Genomic DNA, 16,781 nt, shown 5'->3' on the forward strand with positions numbered 1-16,781 from the left:
GTTCTGCGAGACCATTCCTCAAATCACAGTTTCGCAGGACCCGAAAACAAAAGCCACAGACAGCCCCCCAGCCGGGCCCTGCTTCTGGCTTTTGACTCTCGCGTGGAGAGCAGCAGCCAGATTCCATTACCACACATACCAGTGGGAGGACGGTTATGCCATTTCAACAACATATGGCAATCAATCACCTCGGACCACTGGGTCCTAGCAATAATTGCTCAGGGCGATCATCTCAATTTTCTCTCCATCCCACTGGATTCCCCGGCTCTAATAGCATGGAAAACATCCGACCATTCATTGCTCCTGGAGCAGGAGGTCTCCCTTCTACTCTAGTCCAGAGCAATAGAACCAGTACCATTCCCTCAGCAAGGTCTCGAGATCTATTCCCGGTACTTTCTAATACCCAAAAGATCGGGAGGCATTCGTCCAATTCTGGATCTTCGAGCCCTCAACAAGTACCTCCAGAGAGAAAAGTTCAAGATGGTAACCTTGGGCTCCCTTCTTCCTCTTCTACAAAGAGGAGACTGGCTCTGCTCTCTCGACCTTCAGGACGCATACACTCATATTGTGATAACTCCATCTCATCGCAAATACCTGAGGTTTCTCGTAGGCCCCAAGCACTATCAGTATCACGTGCTTCCATTCGGCCTAGCGTCTGCACCACAAGTCTTTACAAAATGTCTCGTCGTGGTTGCCGCTTTCTTCAGGACTCAAGGTGTTTACGTCTACCCCTATCTAGACGATTGGTTAATCAGGGCTCCGACTCAGCAAACCGCTTTGTCATCCCTACATCTCACCTTAACCACTCTAAATTTCACTCGGATTTCTAGTCAATTACGATAAATCCTATTTAGTCCCATCTCAAACCTTATTGTTCATTGGGGCACACTTGGACACCTTGCAAGCAAAGGCTTTCCTGCCTTGACAACGCGCCCTCACTCTTGTGTCTCTGGCACATCAGCTGCAGTCTCAACGCTCGACGACTGCTCATCGTTTTCTCATTCTCCTAGGACACATGGCGTCCTTAGTTCAGGTCACCCCAATGGCTCGCCTGGCCATGAGAGTCATGCAGTGGACCCTAAGGTCGCAATGGACTCAATCCCTTCAGCCCCTGTCGACCATTGTCCACTTCACCGACTCACTCCGTCTGTCTCTCGCCTGGTGGATGAATCAAATCAGTCTTCTACAGGGCTCGCCTTTTCAGGCGCCAAACCCTCACATAACTCTAACCACCGATGCTTCCAACTTCGGGTGGGGAGCCCATGTGGCCGATCTCCAGACACAAGGTTCCTGGTCTCCAGAGGAAGCCAAACACCAGATAAATTTCATGGAACTACGAGCAATTCGATATGCTCTCAGAGTATTTCAGGATCGCCTATCCAATCAAGTCATCCTGATCCAGACAGACAACCAGGTAGCCATGTGGTACATCAACAAATAGGGAGGCACAGGATCCTACCTTCTGTGTCAGGAAGCTGCACAGATTTGGGCGGAGGCCCTCTCCTACTCGATGTACCTCAGGGCCACCTACTTGCTGGGAGTGGACAACGTGTTGGCAGACAAGTTGAGTCGCACCTTCCAACCCCACAAGTGGTCTCTAAACCCCTCAGTAGCAAACTCCATCTTCCAAAAATGGGGTTATCCTCAAATAGACCTCTTTACGTCACCCCAGAATCGCAAAGTAGGCAATTTCTGCTCTCTCACTCGCAGCCAACATTATCCACCAAGAGACGCGTTCTCCCTCTCATGGGTAACCGGTCTCCTATATGCATTCCCTCCACTTCTCTCGAAGACTCTTGTGAAGTTACATCAGGACAAGGGAACCATGATCCTGATAGCACCTCACTGGCCCCGCCAAGTGTGGTTTCCATTACTTCAGGATCTCTCCATTCACAGGCACATTCCTCTGGGAACAGACCCGCTTCTAATCACTCAAAACGACGGGTGCCTCCACCACCCCAATTTGCAAGCCCTGTCCCTGACGGCATGGATGTTGAAAGATTAATCCTTCAGCCGCTTAACCTTTCTGATCCAGTCTCCTGTGTCTTGATTGCTTCACAGAAGCCTTCCATGAGAAAATCGAAATGGAACAGTTTCACGTCATGGTGCTCTTCTCAGGCCCTTGATCCCTTTACCTGTCCAATCCCGAAGTTTCTAGACTACCTCTGGCACTTGTCAGAGTCAGGTCTTAAAACTTCCTCCATCAGAATGCATGTCAGTGCAGTAGCCGCCTTCCATAAAGGTATCGGGGGTGTCCCTATCTCAGTACATCCCCTTGTAACACGCTTCTTGAAGGGCTTGCTTCACCTCAAGCCTCCACTGCGTCCTCCGGCCCCTTCTTGGGATCTTAACCTGGTTTTGGGTCGGCTCATGAAACCACCATATGAGCCTCTCCAATCCTGTGAACTTCGCTATCTCACATGGAAGGTGATTTTCCTTTTGGCAATCACTTCAGCTCGCAGAGTTAGTGAGTTACAGGCCCTAGTTACCTACACTAAACTCATGCAGGACTGGGTGGTTCTTCGCACTCACCCTAAGTTCTTGCCTAAGATAGTATCAGAGTTTCATCTCAATCAATCTATTATACTACTACGTACCTTTTTTCCCAGGCCTCATTCCAATCCAGGAGAGCAGGCTCTGCATACCCTTGACTGCAAAAAGACTCTAGCGTTTTATCTAGACCGTACAGCTGCCCACAGAAAGAGCACTCAATTATTTATCTCTTTCCATCCTAACAAATTGGGGCAGCCAGTAGGTAAGCAGACTCTCTCCTCCTGGCTAGCGGATTGCATTTCCTTTTGCTATCAGCAAGCAGGCATTCCACTTCAAGACCATGTTAAAGCACACTCTGTGAGGGCCATGGCGACTTCAGTAGCACACCTACGCTCGGTGCCGCTTCCTGACATTTGCAGGGCTGCTACCTGGAGTTCTCTTCATACTTTTACATACTTTGCCTAGACAAAGCCGGAAGACAAGATTCCATCTTCGGCCAGTCTGTGTTGCGTAACTTATTTACGACGTGACGTACCAACACCCTTCCGCCTGCCCGGTGGGGTTCAGGATGCCCTTCCCCAAATTCTACCCCAATTGTTGTGCCTGTTGCACGTCTTGGGTACATTTGGTGCATGTCCGGACATCCTCAGCTCGGTACTCACCCATATGTGAGGACTAACATCCTGCTGTCCTGTGAGAACACCTGTTACAGGTAAGCAACATTTGCTATATTTGATCTGAGAATCAGATTAATATGCATAACATGGTTATATTGAAAACCAGACTTGTTTGGAGCCTTCCTAGGTCAGAGTTATACATCCTGTAGTCCATATCACCAGTCATGTTGTATGAAAATCCCTGCAGAGCTTCCATTTGGTTTGACATTATTTCACTGGAGAGTTGTATTAGTCAAGAAATTAATTCATAGAACTCGCTAAGGGGTATGAGGTCTATAGTAAGACAAAACTTCATACATAGGTTCATGATGGTCACACTGGGATGCACAGTAAGTGACATAAATGTATTTAATTTATTTATTTTAGCTTAATTTCTCACACCCATCATTAAAGCCTGGAGCAAACCACTTCTTCCCCCTTGAAGGATAGCCCTAAACTGCTTGAGCTATAATTAATGTTTTACTCCCTCTCAGTTTAAATTTAAGTGTTTAGTTCAGTTCCAGTTTAGGTTGAAGTGTGATTTCTTAGCGTCCAGTCAGATGAATCCAGAACAAGTGGGTTATACACCTCTACCAGCATATGGAGACAGAGCAAACTGACATTACAGTATATATATACCCCTGTAGTGACATCAACCTGCCAGTATTCTCCGTCTCCAGGAGATGGTGGACGTGCATCTCCCCACTGGAGATTGCTTTGATTTGAAAAGGAGAAATATGGAAAATTAATTTGCCCCGCTCTCCTGCAGTGATACCAAATGGTCTCTTCCCCAGTTGAGAATTCCTGAGGTGATTTCCATGGTCTGGTAGGTAATTTTGTGTAACACAATAAGCACAAGTTAAGATATATACATTGCCATTTTTTTGGATATAGATATATATATATATATATATATATATATATATATATATATAATAAAAATGCAGAGACCGAAGGAGGTTTTTTTATGTAGGGCTTTCTCCTCCTCCAGTCTCCGTGCTCGGCACACTTTTCCGACATTCGTCCCGCTCCATGGGAGATTGAGAGACATGGGCAGCCTGGTGGGTTGAGCAGCCTCTGTAGGCTAGGCCCCATGCTGAGGGTTTTTCGCTGCGTGATGCATGGTAGAACTCCATGGTGTTTTGCGCGCTTTCTTTAGGCTGCCCTCTCAAGAACATGCCTTACTGGCTCAGACCAAGGTCCATTTTCAACAGTGGCCAATACAGGCTTCAAGTAGTCGGCAAGTACCCAAAAGCTAAGTATATCCCGTGCTACTGATGCTACTAATAACAGTGGCTATTTTCTAAGACAACTTGATTAATAGGTAATGGACGTCTCCTCCAAGAACTTATCGAAACCTTTTTTAAACCCAGCTACACTAAATGCACTAACCATATCCCCTGGCAGCAAATTCCAGAGTTTAATTGTGCATTGAGTGAAAAAGAACTTTCTCCGATTAGTTTTAAATGTGCTACATGCTAACTTCATGGAGTGCCCTCTAGTCCTTCTATTATCCAAAAGAGTAAATAACCGATTCACATTTACCCGTTCTAGCCCTCTCATGATTTTAAACACCTCTATCATATCCCCCTTCAGCCTTCTCTTCTCCAAGCTGAACAGTCCTAATCTCTTTAGTCTTTCCTCATAGAGGAGACGTTCCATCCCATTTTTCATTTTGGTCACCCTTCTCTATAACTTCTAAATCACAACTACATCTTTTTTGAGATACAGTGACCAGAACTGTACACAGTATTCAAGGTGCGGTCTCACCATGGAGCGATACAGAGGCAATATGACATTTTCAGTTTTATTCACCATTCCCTTCCCAATAATTCCTAACATACTCTTGCTTTTTTGACTGCTGCAGCACACCGAGCCGACAATTTCAATGTATTATCCACTATGACGCCTAGATCTCTTTCCTGGGTGGTAGCTCCTAATATGGAGCCTAACATTGTATAACTATAGAATGGCTTATTTTTCCCTATATGCATCACCTTGCACTTATCCATATTAAATTTCATCTGCCATTTGGATGCCCAATTTTCCAGTCTCACAAGGTCCTCCTGCAATTTATCACAATCTGCCTGTGATTTAACTACTCTGAATAATTTTTTATCATCTGCAAATTTGATTACCTCACTCGTCGTATTCCTTTCCAGATCATTAAAAGCATGGGTTCCTGATCATTAAAAGCATGGGTTCCAGTACAGATCCCTGAGGCACTCCACTGCCCACCCCTCTCCACTGAGAAAATTGTCCATTTAATCCTACTCTGTTTCCAGTCTTTTAACCAGTTTGTAATCCACGAAAGGACATCACCACCTATCCCATAACTTTTTACTTTTTCTAGAAGCTTCTCATGAGGAACTTTGTAAAATGCCTTCTGAAAATCCAAATACACTGCATCTACCAGTTCAACTTTATCTACATGTTTATTAACCACTTCAAAAAAGTGAAACAGATTTGTGAGGCAAGACTTGCCTTGGGTAAAGCCATGCTGAATTTGTGTTGCAGTCTGGGAAGCTGCAGTCCTGGTGTGGACCCTTGAGCCGAACCACCCTGGGTAGAGTAGCTCGGGAGGCGGAGTCTCAGGCACAGATCTTCACCCGGGAACCAGGAACCCCCCAGGAGGAGCCCGTAGGGTCCTAGATCCTTGGGACTTAAGAGACACAGGTATAGGTCTGGAACCGGGAACCCCCCAGAAGGAGCCCGTAGGGTCCCAGAACCTTGGGACTTAAGAGACACAGGTACAGGTCTTCAACCGGGAACCCCCCAGGAGGAGCCCGTAGGGTCCCAGAACCTTGGGACTCAGGAGTAAGGTCTCAGTCTCTAGGAAAGGCCTGGGAAAAGGTTAAGTCACAGAGTCCAGTGGCAGGGAGCAGGTAGGCCCAGCGAGAGCAGGACAGACAGGTAACTGGAATGGTGTCTGTGTAACCTCGTGGAGTATGACCGGCACAAGGCAGGACCGGAGCCAGCAGCGTGTAGAGACTCAGACTTGGCAGAGAGTAGCCGGAGAAGAAACCCAAGTCAAACTGGCAGCCAATGGAAACAGTCCTGGAAACCGACCGGGGTCGAGGCTGGCGGCAAACAGGAGCAGAGTCGGGCACAAGCTGAAGTCGGTGGCTGGCTGCAGGCAGAAGCGAAGTCAGGAGCGAGCAGAGGTCAGTGGCAGGCGGCAGGCAAAAGCAGAGTCAGGAACGAGCAGAGGTCAATGGCGGACGGCAGGCAGAAGCAGAGTCAGGAACGAGCAGAGGTCAATGGCAAGCGGCAGGCAGAAGCGGAGTCAGGAACAAGCAGAGGTCAATGGCAGGCGGCAGGCAGAAGCGGAGTCAGGAACGAGCAGTGGTCAATGGCAGGAAGCAGTACAGCAGAGATGCAACTAAGAACTACAAGCAGTAGCGACCCTTGTTGCAAGGCAATGAGAAACCCGATGAACGCCGGTTAAATCAGGCTTGGGGCGTGGCATGGTTAACTCAGGCGGGGCCAGACTTCCGGTGAGCGTGCGTCCATAACGCGCGTCCTTGCGTGCACGCGGGGCCGCAGAGAGATGGCCCAGCAATGGCGGATGCCCCATAGACCCAGCAGAGCCGCGGGAGCGGCGTTCCCGGCATAGAAGGTGAGCCCTGAATACAGCAATTAGGGGGGAAGCGGTGGAGACTGCAACAATTTGTTCCGTTAAACCATGTCTTTCTATATGTTCTGTGATTTTGATCTTTAGAACACTTTCCACTATTTTTCCTGGCACTGAAGTCAGGCTAACTGGTCTGTAGTTTCCTAGATCACCCCTGGAGCCCTTTTTAAATGTTGGGGTTACATTAGCCACCCTCCAGTCTTCAGGTACAATGGATGATTTTAATAATAGGTTAAAAATTTTTACCAATAGATTTGAAATTTCATTTTTTAGTTCCTTCAGGACCCTGGGGTGTATACCATCCAGTCCAGGTGATTTATTACTCTTCTGTTTGTTAATCAGGTCTATCACATCTTCTAGGTTCACTGTAACTTGGTTCAATCCATCTGAATCATTACACTTGAAAATCTTCTCAGGAATGGGTATCTTCCCAATAAACACAGAAGCAAAGAAATCATTTAATCTTTCCATGATGGCCTTATCTTCTCTAAGTGCCCTTTTAACCCCTCGACCATCTAAGGGTCCAACAGACTCCCTCACAGGCTTTCTGCTTCAGATATATTTTTAAAAGTTTTTACTGTGAGTTTTTTGCTTCTGCGGCCAACTTCTTTTCAAATTCTCTCTTAGCCTGTCTTATCAATGAATTACATTTAACTTGCCAATGTTTATGCTTTATGCTATTTTCTTCTGTTGGATCCTTCTTCCAATTTTTGAATGAAGATCTTTTGGCTAAAATAGCCTCTTTCACCTTACGTTTTAACCATGCCGATAATCGTTTTGCCTTCCTTCCACCTTGCTTAGTGTGGAATAAATCTGGACTAGGATGGCATTTTTTAACAATGTCTACATCTCTTGCACACTTTTTACCTTTGCAGCTGCTCCTTTTATTTTTTTCTATTTTTCTCATTTTATCAAAGTTTCCCTTTTGAAAGTTTAGCACTAGAGCCATGGATTTACTTACTGTCCCCCTTCCAGTCATTAATTCAAATTCTATCATATTATGATCACTATTGCCAGGTGGCCCCACCACTATTACCTCTCTCACCAAATCCTGTGCTCCACTGAGAATTAGATCTAAAATTGCTCCCTCTCTCGTCAACAATTATACGATGGCCCTCGGGCGTGCATAAAAGTCAATGGGGGGTATTCCTCCTATTTTCCAGTTAGGCGAGGTACCAGACAGGGATGTCCCCTATCCCTGCTGCTGTTTGCTATTTTTATAGAATTTGAAAAGCTACAGAGAAAGGCAACCAAAATGATAAAGGGGATGGAACAATTCCCCTGTGAAGATAGGCTAAATAGGTTAGGACTCTTCAGCTTGGAGAAGAAATGGCTGAGGGGATATATGATAGAGGTCTATAAAATGAGTGGAATGGAGCAAGTAAACATTTCCTGTCGTGTAGCCAGATGGACTCAGAACGAATGGGTATAGTATGCTCGTGCTAGCAGATGGAGACGGATCTGACGTCAGCACGGGTGTATATATACTCCCACAGGAAGCGTAGCAACTTAGTAATTTCCGTCTCCAAAGCAGTTTGGAGAGCCTGCACGCTCGCTGAGCGTGTTTTCCAAATCTACTTTCTATTTTTCTACTTTCTACTTTCTTTTCGCTAAAACTTCTACAGCACCATCGAGCCCCACACTCCTGCGGTGATACCCTAAGGTCCCTCCCCCAGTAGAGTTTCCCGGGGTGATTTCCGTGATCCCCCGGAGGTTTAAGTCCTCGGTCCGGTGGCCAAATCGCAGCAGGGACGTAGCCCCCAGGCGAGGTTCGGGTGAGGCATATGAGGCGCCTCGGTCCCGGCGTGGACGAGGCAGCGGGTGCATATCCTCAAACGCGGCGGTGAAGGTACTTGCCCTCTCCCCCCGCAGCCGGAGACCGCCCGGGTTCCAGCCGGGAAGTGCCGAGGATCAGGTAAGGCGTACTTCTTTTACTTCTGGTCTCCGAGGAACCGAGGACCGGCGGCGTGGCACGCCGTGGAGGGCACCATTTTGTGGCCTTGTTCAGGTATTGAGTGCCCGTAATAGGCGCAGGTCTATGACTAAGCGCATATTATATTCCTCATTGTGTGTATATTGCTAACCGCTTATTACTGAGAGCATATTGAATACCATTGAGCGTGTATTGCTAACCGCTTATTGCTGAGAGCATTTTGAATACCATTGAGCGTGTATTGCTAACCGCTTATTGCTGAGAGCATATTGCATATCATTGAGCGTATATTGTTAGCCGCATATGGCTGAGCGCTTGTTGTCTTAAGCGTATATAGCTGCCGCATATTATTATTAAGCGCCTGTTGTATTAAGCGTATATAGCTGCCGCTTATTATTATTCAGCGCCTGTTGTACTAAGCGCATATTGCTGCCGCATATTATTATTAAGCGCCTGTTGTATGAAGCTCATATTGCTGCCGCATTATTATTAAGCGCCTGTTGTATGAAGCGCATATTGCTGCCGCATATTATTATTAAGCGCCTGTTGTACTAAGCACATATTGCTGCCGCATATTATTATTGTACGCCTCTTGTATTAAGCGCATATTGCTGCTGCATATTATTATTGTGCGCCTGTTGTATTAAGCGCATATTGCTGCCGCATGTTGTTATTGTGCGCCTGTTCATTAAGCGCATACTTTTCAATGGAACAGAACGCCTCAGCGTCTTCAGCGGGGGTGCCGCCTGCCTCCGGCATTAAAGCCCTCGGCCTCTGCTCCGCATGCCAGCTTAGAGCCACGCACAGTGAAGAGCCAGACTCCCTATGTGCCCAATGTGAGGAGGCCGTGGGACCCTCGGGCCAGGACCAGTCTCAGCCACGATTTGCTGACAGTTCCCCAGGGGCTACCCCGGATTTAGCGGTCAGTTTCGACCAATCGGGAATCCCGGGGGATCTTGTACCCCGGCGATTAGAGGCTGCTTCAATTTCCTGGGTGGATCTCTTTAAGGGGATTCATGCCTTTGTACAGATGCAAACGGCTTCCCGTCCAGGCCCTGCGGTTCCTGCTGTTCCTGTTGTTCCTGCTGTTTCGGCGGTTCCTGCGGTGGCTGCGACTGCGGCAGCTGCTGCGGCTGCCGCTGCGGTGGCGGCTCCTGGAGATCCTGTTCCTGGACCCTCACGCCCTTATCGTGAGCGGGACCTCCCGTTGCTGGACAGTCCAGATCAGTCAGACCAGGAGGTTTCACCGGACGAGTCCGAACTCCCGGACGAGGGGGAACTTCCCCCAGGGATTGAGCCATATAGAACCATGAGGCGGTTCTTCCCTAAGGAGGATCTCTTCGACCTGGTGTCTCAGTGTCTGGCGGAGTTGGATATTACAGGTCCCAGCGCTACGGTACCCTCTGCGCAGAACCCCCTGCTGGAAGGCCTTCATCCTACAGCCCGCCATTTTCCATTCCTGCAAGCAGCACAGCAACTGATAGATTTAGAATGGGCTGCACCAGCGGCCTCATTCAAAGGGGGTCGGGCCCTGACAGGCATGTATCCCCTGGCACCGGCTATCCAGGAGCTGCTGGCGTGCCCTCAGGTGGACGCCTTGATTAGCGCTGTGGTCAAGCGCACTACCATTCCAGTTGAAGGGGGGACGGCCCTCAAGGAGCCTCATGACCGGCGACTGGACGCCATTCTGAAACAGACTTTTGAGGTGGCAGCTCTATCTTTGCGGATCGCAACCTGCTGCACAGTGGTGACGCGTTCCTGTTTGTCACAGGTCAGGAACAATGCTCCAGCAGCAGACATGGAGTCAGCTCTCTCGTTCCTCACGGATGCTGCATCAGACCTAGTCCGAACAACAGCCAAGGGGATCTCATCCTCCGTAGCTGCCAGAAGGCAGCTCTGGATCCGGAAATGGTCAGCCGATGCGCCTTCAAAGACACGCCTCACCAGATTGCCCTTTAAGGGCTCTTTCCTCTTTGGCAGCGACCTTGATAAACTGGCCAGCACATGGGGCGCTTCTCCAGTACCTCGACTACCGGAAGATCGGTTCAGGAGGAACCAGCGCGCCTTTCCAAGGCCCTCCAGGGGTAGAAGCTCCCAGCGCTTCGTTCCCTACAGGAGTCGCTACCAGGCACCTCGTCCTCAGGCCCGGAATCAGTCCTTTCGGACCAAGCAGCGCAAGAGGGGAGCAGGCCCGGGCTCAGGTCCCGGCCGCGCCTCACAATGAGAATCCGCCGATTCATCTGGGGGACGGAGCCATAGGGGGCAGGTTAACCCTCTTCTACCCCAGATGGGTCGAGATTACGTCGGACCAGTGGGTCCTCGCCATTATCCGAGAGGGATATTATCTGGACTTTCATCATCTCCCTCCGGACAAGTTTGTGGAATCTTCATGTCCCATACACAAGAAGGCAGCATTGGAAGCTACCCTGGCGAGGCTCCTGTCCTTGAAAGCCATCATCCCAGTACCTGCCTGGGAAGTGAATTCTGGACACTATTCCATTTATTTCATGGTACCCAAGAAAGGGGGCACCTTTCGGCCCGTACTGGACCTCAAGTCAGTCAATCAATACTTAAGGGTCCCGAGGTTTCGCATGGAAACTCTGTGCTCCGTCAAGACCGCAGTACAGCCAGGAGAATTCCTCACGGCCTTAGACTTGTCGGAAGCCTACCTGCATATCCCGATCCATCCGGATCATCAGCGCTACCTACGCTTCAAGGTTCTAGGCCACCACTTCCAATTCCGGGCTCTGCCCTTCGGGTTGGCCACGTCACCACGGACCTTCACCAAGGTGGTCGTAGTGGTAGCGGCGGCACTCAGACGGGAAGGAATCCTGGTCCATCCCTACCTAGACGACTGGCTGATCAGGGTGAAATCGCGAGAGGAGAGCCATTGGACAACCGACAGAGTGATCGCCCTTCTGGAAAGCTTGGGCTGGGTAATCAACCTCAGCAAGAGTTGCCTACAGCCTTCCCAGTCTCTGGAATACCTGGGAGTACAGTTCGACACCCAGGCAGACACAGTCAGTCTCACTACCAAGAGAAGGTTAAAACTCCAGACGCGTATCCAGTACTTGATGGGAGCCAGTCGGCCCATAGCTTGGGATTATCTGCAGGTTCTCGGTCTCATGGCATCCACCCTGGAAGTGGTACCTTGGGCAAGGGCCCATATGAGACCTCTACAACACTCCCTGCTCTCTCGCTGGAGCCCCTGTCTACGAAACTATTCCACGCACCTACCTCTGCCTGCCAGAGTACGGACCCAGTTGCGGTGGTGGTTGCAGTCCAACCACATGAGCAGGAGGTCGAAGATGTCCTCCCCCACGTGGACTCTGCTCACCACAGATGCCAGCCAGAGCGGCTGGGGTGCACACCGCGAAGGACTTACCGCACAAGGGCGGTGGAACAGAGAGGAGTCAGCGTGGAACATCAACCGTCTAGAGGCTCAGGCAGTCCGATTGGCATGCCTTCGATTTGCTCACAGACTGAAGAACAGAGCAGTCAGAGTGATGTCCGACAACGCCACCACAGTGGCATACATCAACCGTCAGGGCAGAACCAGAAGCCGACAGGTATCTCTGGAGATCGCCCCACTGATGGCTTGGGCAGAGGCGAATCTTCAGGACATCTCCGCCGTCCACATTGCCGGGAAGGACAACACCACGGCAGACTTCCTCAGCAGAGAAAGCCTAAATCCGGGAGAGTGGCAGCTGTCACCCACAGCCTTCCAGATGATTGTGGATCACTGGGAGATTCCAGACATGGATTTACTGGCGGACAAGTCCAATGCTCAAGTACCCAGATACATCAGCCGCAAGCGCGACCCATTCTCACACGGAATCGATGCCCTGGTTCAGCCATGGCCTCCAGGGACTCTGCTGTACGCCTTTCCTCCGTGGCCTCTGCTGGGCGCCATCATCCACAAGATTCAGAAACACCGGGGCCTAGTTCTTCTAGTGGCACCAGACTGGCCAAGAAGACCCTGGTACGCGGACATGAGAAGACTACTGGCAGGGGAGCCCCTTCCCCTGCCTCCTCTCTGGGACCTTCTACGTCAAGGTCCCATCCTCCACGAGGATCCAGCTCAATTCTCTCTTACGGTCTGACCATTGAGAGGGCTAGACTGAAGAAAAGAGGTTACTCGGAGCCCGTGATAGACACACTCCTCCGAGCACGCAAGTTTTCCACTTCCCTCACCTACGTAAGGATCTGGAGAATATTTGAAGCATGGTGCGACACTCATGGCACCAATCCACATGCGACCACGATCCCTATTGTTCTGGATTTCCTGCAAGATGGGCTTCAGAAGGGTCTCTCCCTCAGCTCCATCAAAGTTCAGGTGGCTGCACTGTCTTGCTATGGTCCCAGGAGGGATGGCAAGACCATTGCCACGCATCCAGATGTGTCTCGCTTCTAGAAAGGAGTCAAGCACATTCGTCCGCCACTGAAGTGGCCAGTGCCTTTGTGGAACCTTAACCTTGTTTTGGATTTCCTCGCGGGATCCACCTTCAGACCCCTTCGGGGCCTGTCTCTCCGTTCTTTAACCTTGAAGATGGTGTTCTTATTGGCGGTCTATTCAGCACGCCGCGTCTCAGAGCTACAAGCACTGTCCTGCCGTGATCCCTTTCTGAGAATCACTCCAGAGGCTATCCATCTTCGCACGGTTCCCTCCTTTCTACCTAAAGTGGTCTCACAGTTTCACCTTAACCAAACTATATCCTTGCCTACCACGGTGGGTTTGAAGAAATCTGAAGAAGGGCGTTTGCTACGCCATCTCGACATAGGCAGACTGCTGCCCAGATATCTGGAAATGACACAAGAAGTACGAAGGACGGACCATCTGTTCGTCCTGCACAGCGGGAAACGACAAGGGGAAGCGGCCTCTCGGCCCACCATCGCCCGCTGGATTAAAAAAGTTATCAGAGCAGCTTACGTGGAGGCTGGGAAGTCTCCGCCTCTACAAGTCAAGGCAGAATCCAGGATGCTGTCGCCTGCGGAAATCTGTAAATCGGCGATGTGGTCCTCCCTCCATACCTTCTCCAGGTTCTACCGTCTGGATGTCCAGGCCAGGGAGGACACAGCATTTGCAAGGGCGGTCCTACATGGTCCTCAGGCAGCCTCCCGCCCAGGCTGGGAGTAAAGCTTTTGTACATCCCATTCGTTCTGAGTCCATCTGGCTACACGACAGGAAATGTTGAGATTACTTACCTGATAATCTCGTTTTCCTTAATGTAGACAGATGGACTCAGCATCCCGCCCAGCTGCCTGTGTACATGGGTTTCACCGATTCAAGGTAAGCCATGTCATCTGTTTCCATAAGAGCGTACACTCTACCAGGTGTCAACGCCTTCCGGTTGGGAATGCTGGCGGTCTCCAGCTGCTATCAATCGGTCAGGGGAATCCTGTTTCACTTTACACTGAGCGTCAGTACACACATCCATAACAGCTTTTGCAAGGAAGATTACTAAGTTGCTACGCTTCCTGTGGGGGTATATATACACCCGTGCTGACGTCAGATCCGTCTCCAACTGCTAGCACGAGCACACTATACTATTCGTTCTGAGTCCATCTGTCTACACTAAGGAAAACGAGATTATCAGGTAAGTAATCTCAACATTAATCAGTTGTTTACTCTTTCAAAAAAGTAAAGACCAGGGGACACACAATGAAGTTGCTAAGAGATGCATTTAAAATTAATAAGAGAGAAGATTTTTTTTTACTCAATGCATAATTAAGCTCTGGAATTCATTGCCAGAGGATGTGGTGAAAGCTATTAGTGTAGCTACATTTAAAAAAGATTTGAAGAAGTTCCTGGAGGAAAATTCCATTAACCATTATTAAGATAGAGTTGCAGAAATACACTGCTTATTCTTGGGATAAGCAGCTTGGAATCTGCTTACCCCTTGGGATCCTGCCAGGTACTTTTGTCCTGGATTGACCACTGTTAGATCAGGATACTGGGTTTTATGGTCCTTTGGTCTTATCCAGTATAGCAAGTCTTAGGACTTACCATTTAACATTAATATATGCCAGTGTGAACCCAGGATCCTTGCAGCTGGCTTCTAGTTTCCCCTTTCCAGGAATACTGCATGGCTTCCCATATTGAGGCTGTAGGTCCACTATTGGTCAGCCTGGGGAGCTCATGGGTACATCGAGTGGGAGGGGTCCTCTCTCTACATCTGTAGGCTGTATTGTTTAAACAGTTCAATTTTAGTAGTTTATACAGTTAACTTTTTAAACAATGCTTACATTTTTATTAAAATTAACACTTTCTTAGTCATTTTTTTCTCTTCCTAATCCTTAAATGAATCTTCAGTTAATTGTATTAATCCTCCTGTTTGTATATGATGCTGTTCTTTGCTTTAACACTGCTAAAGATGATTTTAGGGATGTAATTAGAAATGCATATGTAATGATGTGAAGAGGAAATATATCGATGGAATAATTAATTTATTTTTCACCCCTCTGTAAATCAAAGTAAAGATGTAATTTATCACAACTAAAATAAGTTGTATAGTTTCAGTTGTGGCCATAAAAAAGAAACCAACCTCATAATTCTTCACTGTTGTCATTCCTTTCTTGGGATGATCCCACCTTGAGTTATTATAGGTTTGTAAAGGAGGGAAGCATGTGGAAACTTGAATAGAATCATCCCATCACCACTTGAAATATCCATATCCCATGGTCATATATCCCAAAATTCCAAGGAAAGTCAAAATAAATGTTTGTTTGTACCTATTAATATATATGTGCATGTATATGTATGTGTATGTACATATGAATCTTACATGTGGGCGTGAATCTTACATGAGGGCGTGAATAAAGAGGAGGCAGCAAAACACTGCACGGAGCGGCAGTAGCCACAGAGGCATTCAAACACTGCACGGAGCAGCAGTAGCCATAGAGGCATTCAAACACTGCACGGAGCGGCAGTAGCCACAGAGGCATTCACGGAGCGGGATGCCAGTGGCCAGTAGTTGGTGCTCCACCTTCACGGAGCGGAAGGATGGAGGGCTGCTATCTCAAAAAAAAATAAAAATAAAAACAGGGGTGGGTAAGAGTATGGGGTAAGGGTGTGGCCTGCTTGTTACAGCGGTTGCTACTCCTAATTGAGCTGGACGTTCACTTGGATGCAGATACGGCGCTGCTCTCTAAATTGGTGGTGGGGTGGAGGGGAATTAGGGCTGGAGGGTACTGGAAGCCAATAGTAACAGGTGGAAGAGAAAAAAAGGGGGAAAAAAATGGATAAAGTGCGTAGCTTGCTGGGCAGACTAGATGGGCCGTTTGGTCTTCTTCTGCCGTCATTTCTATGTTTCTATGTGGAAAGGGAAAAAAGAAATATAATATAGAACAAATAGTGTAGTATTTTGATTTCTCTTTACTAGGTCATGCTTGATAAATATAATTTCAGAAGTATTATATTTGTATATCCTTGTCGCTTACTTGAATATTTATTTTTAAGCAGCGAATGTTATCAAGGCAGGAGGAACTTAAAGAACGTGCAAGAGTTCTTCTTGAACAAGCAAGAAGAGATGCAGCACTGAAGGCTGGAAATAAACAGACGACATCTGCGGTAACACCAACCCGCAACAAACAGCTGACTGATGTAAGGACTGACCAATATAGCTTTATAAGAAAATGCATACAGTCAAAGTTCACGTATTATTTTTTTACTAAAATGACTCCATAAAATGTCCTTCCCCCACAAATGATCTCCCTTTTGCTTTTTAAAGAAAGTGTCAAATCAGTTGGCTCCGAAGCATTGTGAAGTGCCTTCTTTATTTATTTTTATTTATTTAAAGATTTGTAATCCACACACTTCAAAATTTGTTGCAGAAAACGATATAGACAGTCATAAAATCTGAACATACAGACACATACATAAAACTTCCCCTTTACAAGGAAGATCACCCCAAAATGCTCATTATGGATCTCAGTAGTCTGTAAACAGTATTGACCAAATCAGAACCCCGGTGGATAGTGAATAAACTTTCCTGGATTTCTTTTTCTTTTTCTTTTTGTCTTTCAAAGGCAAAAGGTGGGCATTTGAAGAGAAAAAAAAATTTAA

The 16,781-nt window shown here is 48.0% G+C and overlaps 1 protein-coding gene across 1 annotated transcript in view; it reads left to right on the forward strand.

Annotated features, from left to right (window-relative positions):
- The window catches only part of LOC115082602 (EH domain-binding protein 1-like), a 31,747-nt gene extending 15,297 nt beyond the window's left edge, over window positions 1-16,450 (forward strand). The window contains exon 4 of the mRNA XM_029586816.1: window positions 16,179-16,450. Coding sequence (XP_029442676.1) covers window positions 16,179-16,403 — 225 coding nt within the window. The 3' untranslated portion in view covers window positions 16,404-16,450. The remainder of the gene's footprint in view (window positions 1-16,178) is intronic.
- Window positions 16,451-16,781: the final 331 nt, after the last annotated feature.

This window comes from Rhinatrema bivittatum, unplaced genomic scaffold (assembly GCF_901001135.1).
Source record: "Rhinatrema bivittatum unplaced genomic scaffold, aRhiBiv1.1, whole genome shotgun sequence".
Classification (NCBI taxonomy): Eukaryota; Metazoa; Chordata; class Amphibia; order Gymnophiona; family Rhinatrematidae; genus Rhinatrema; species Rhinatrema bivittatum.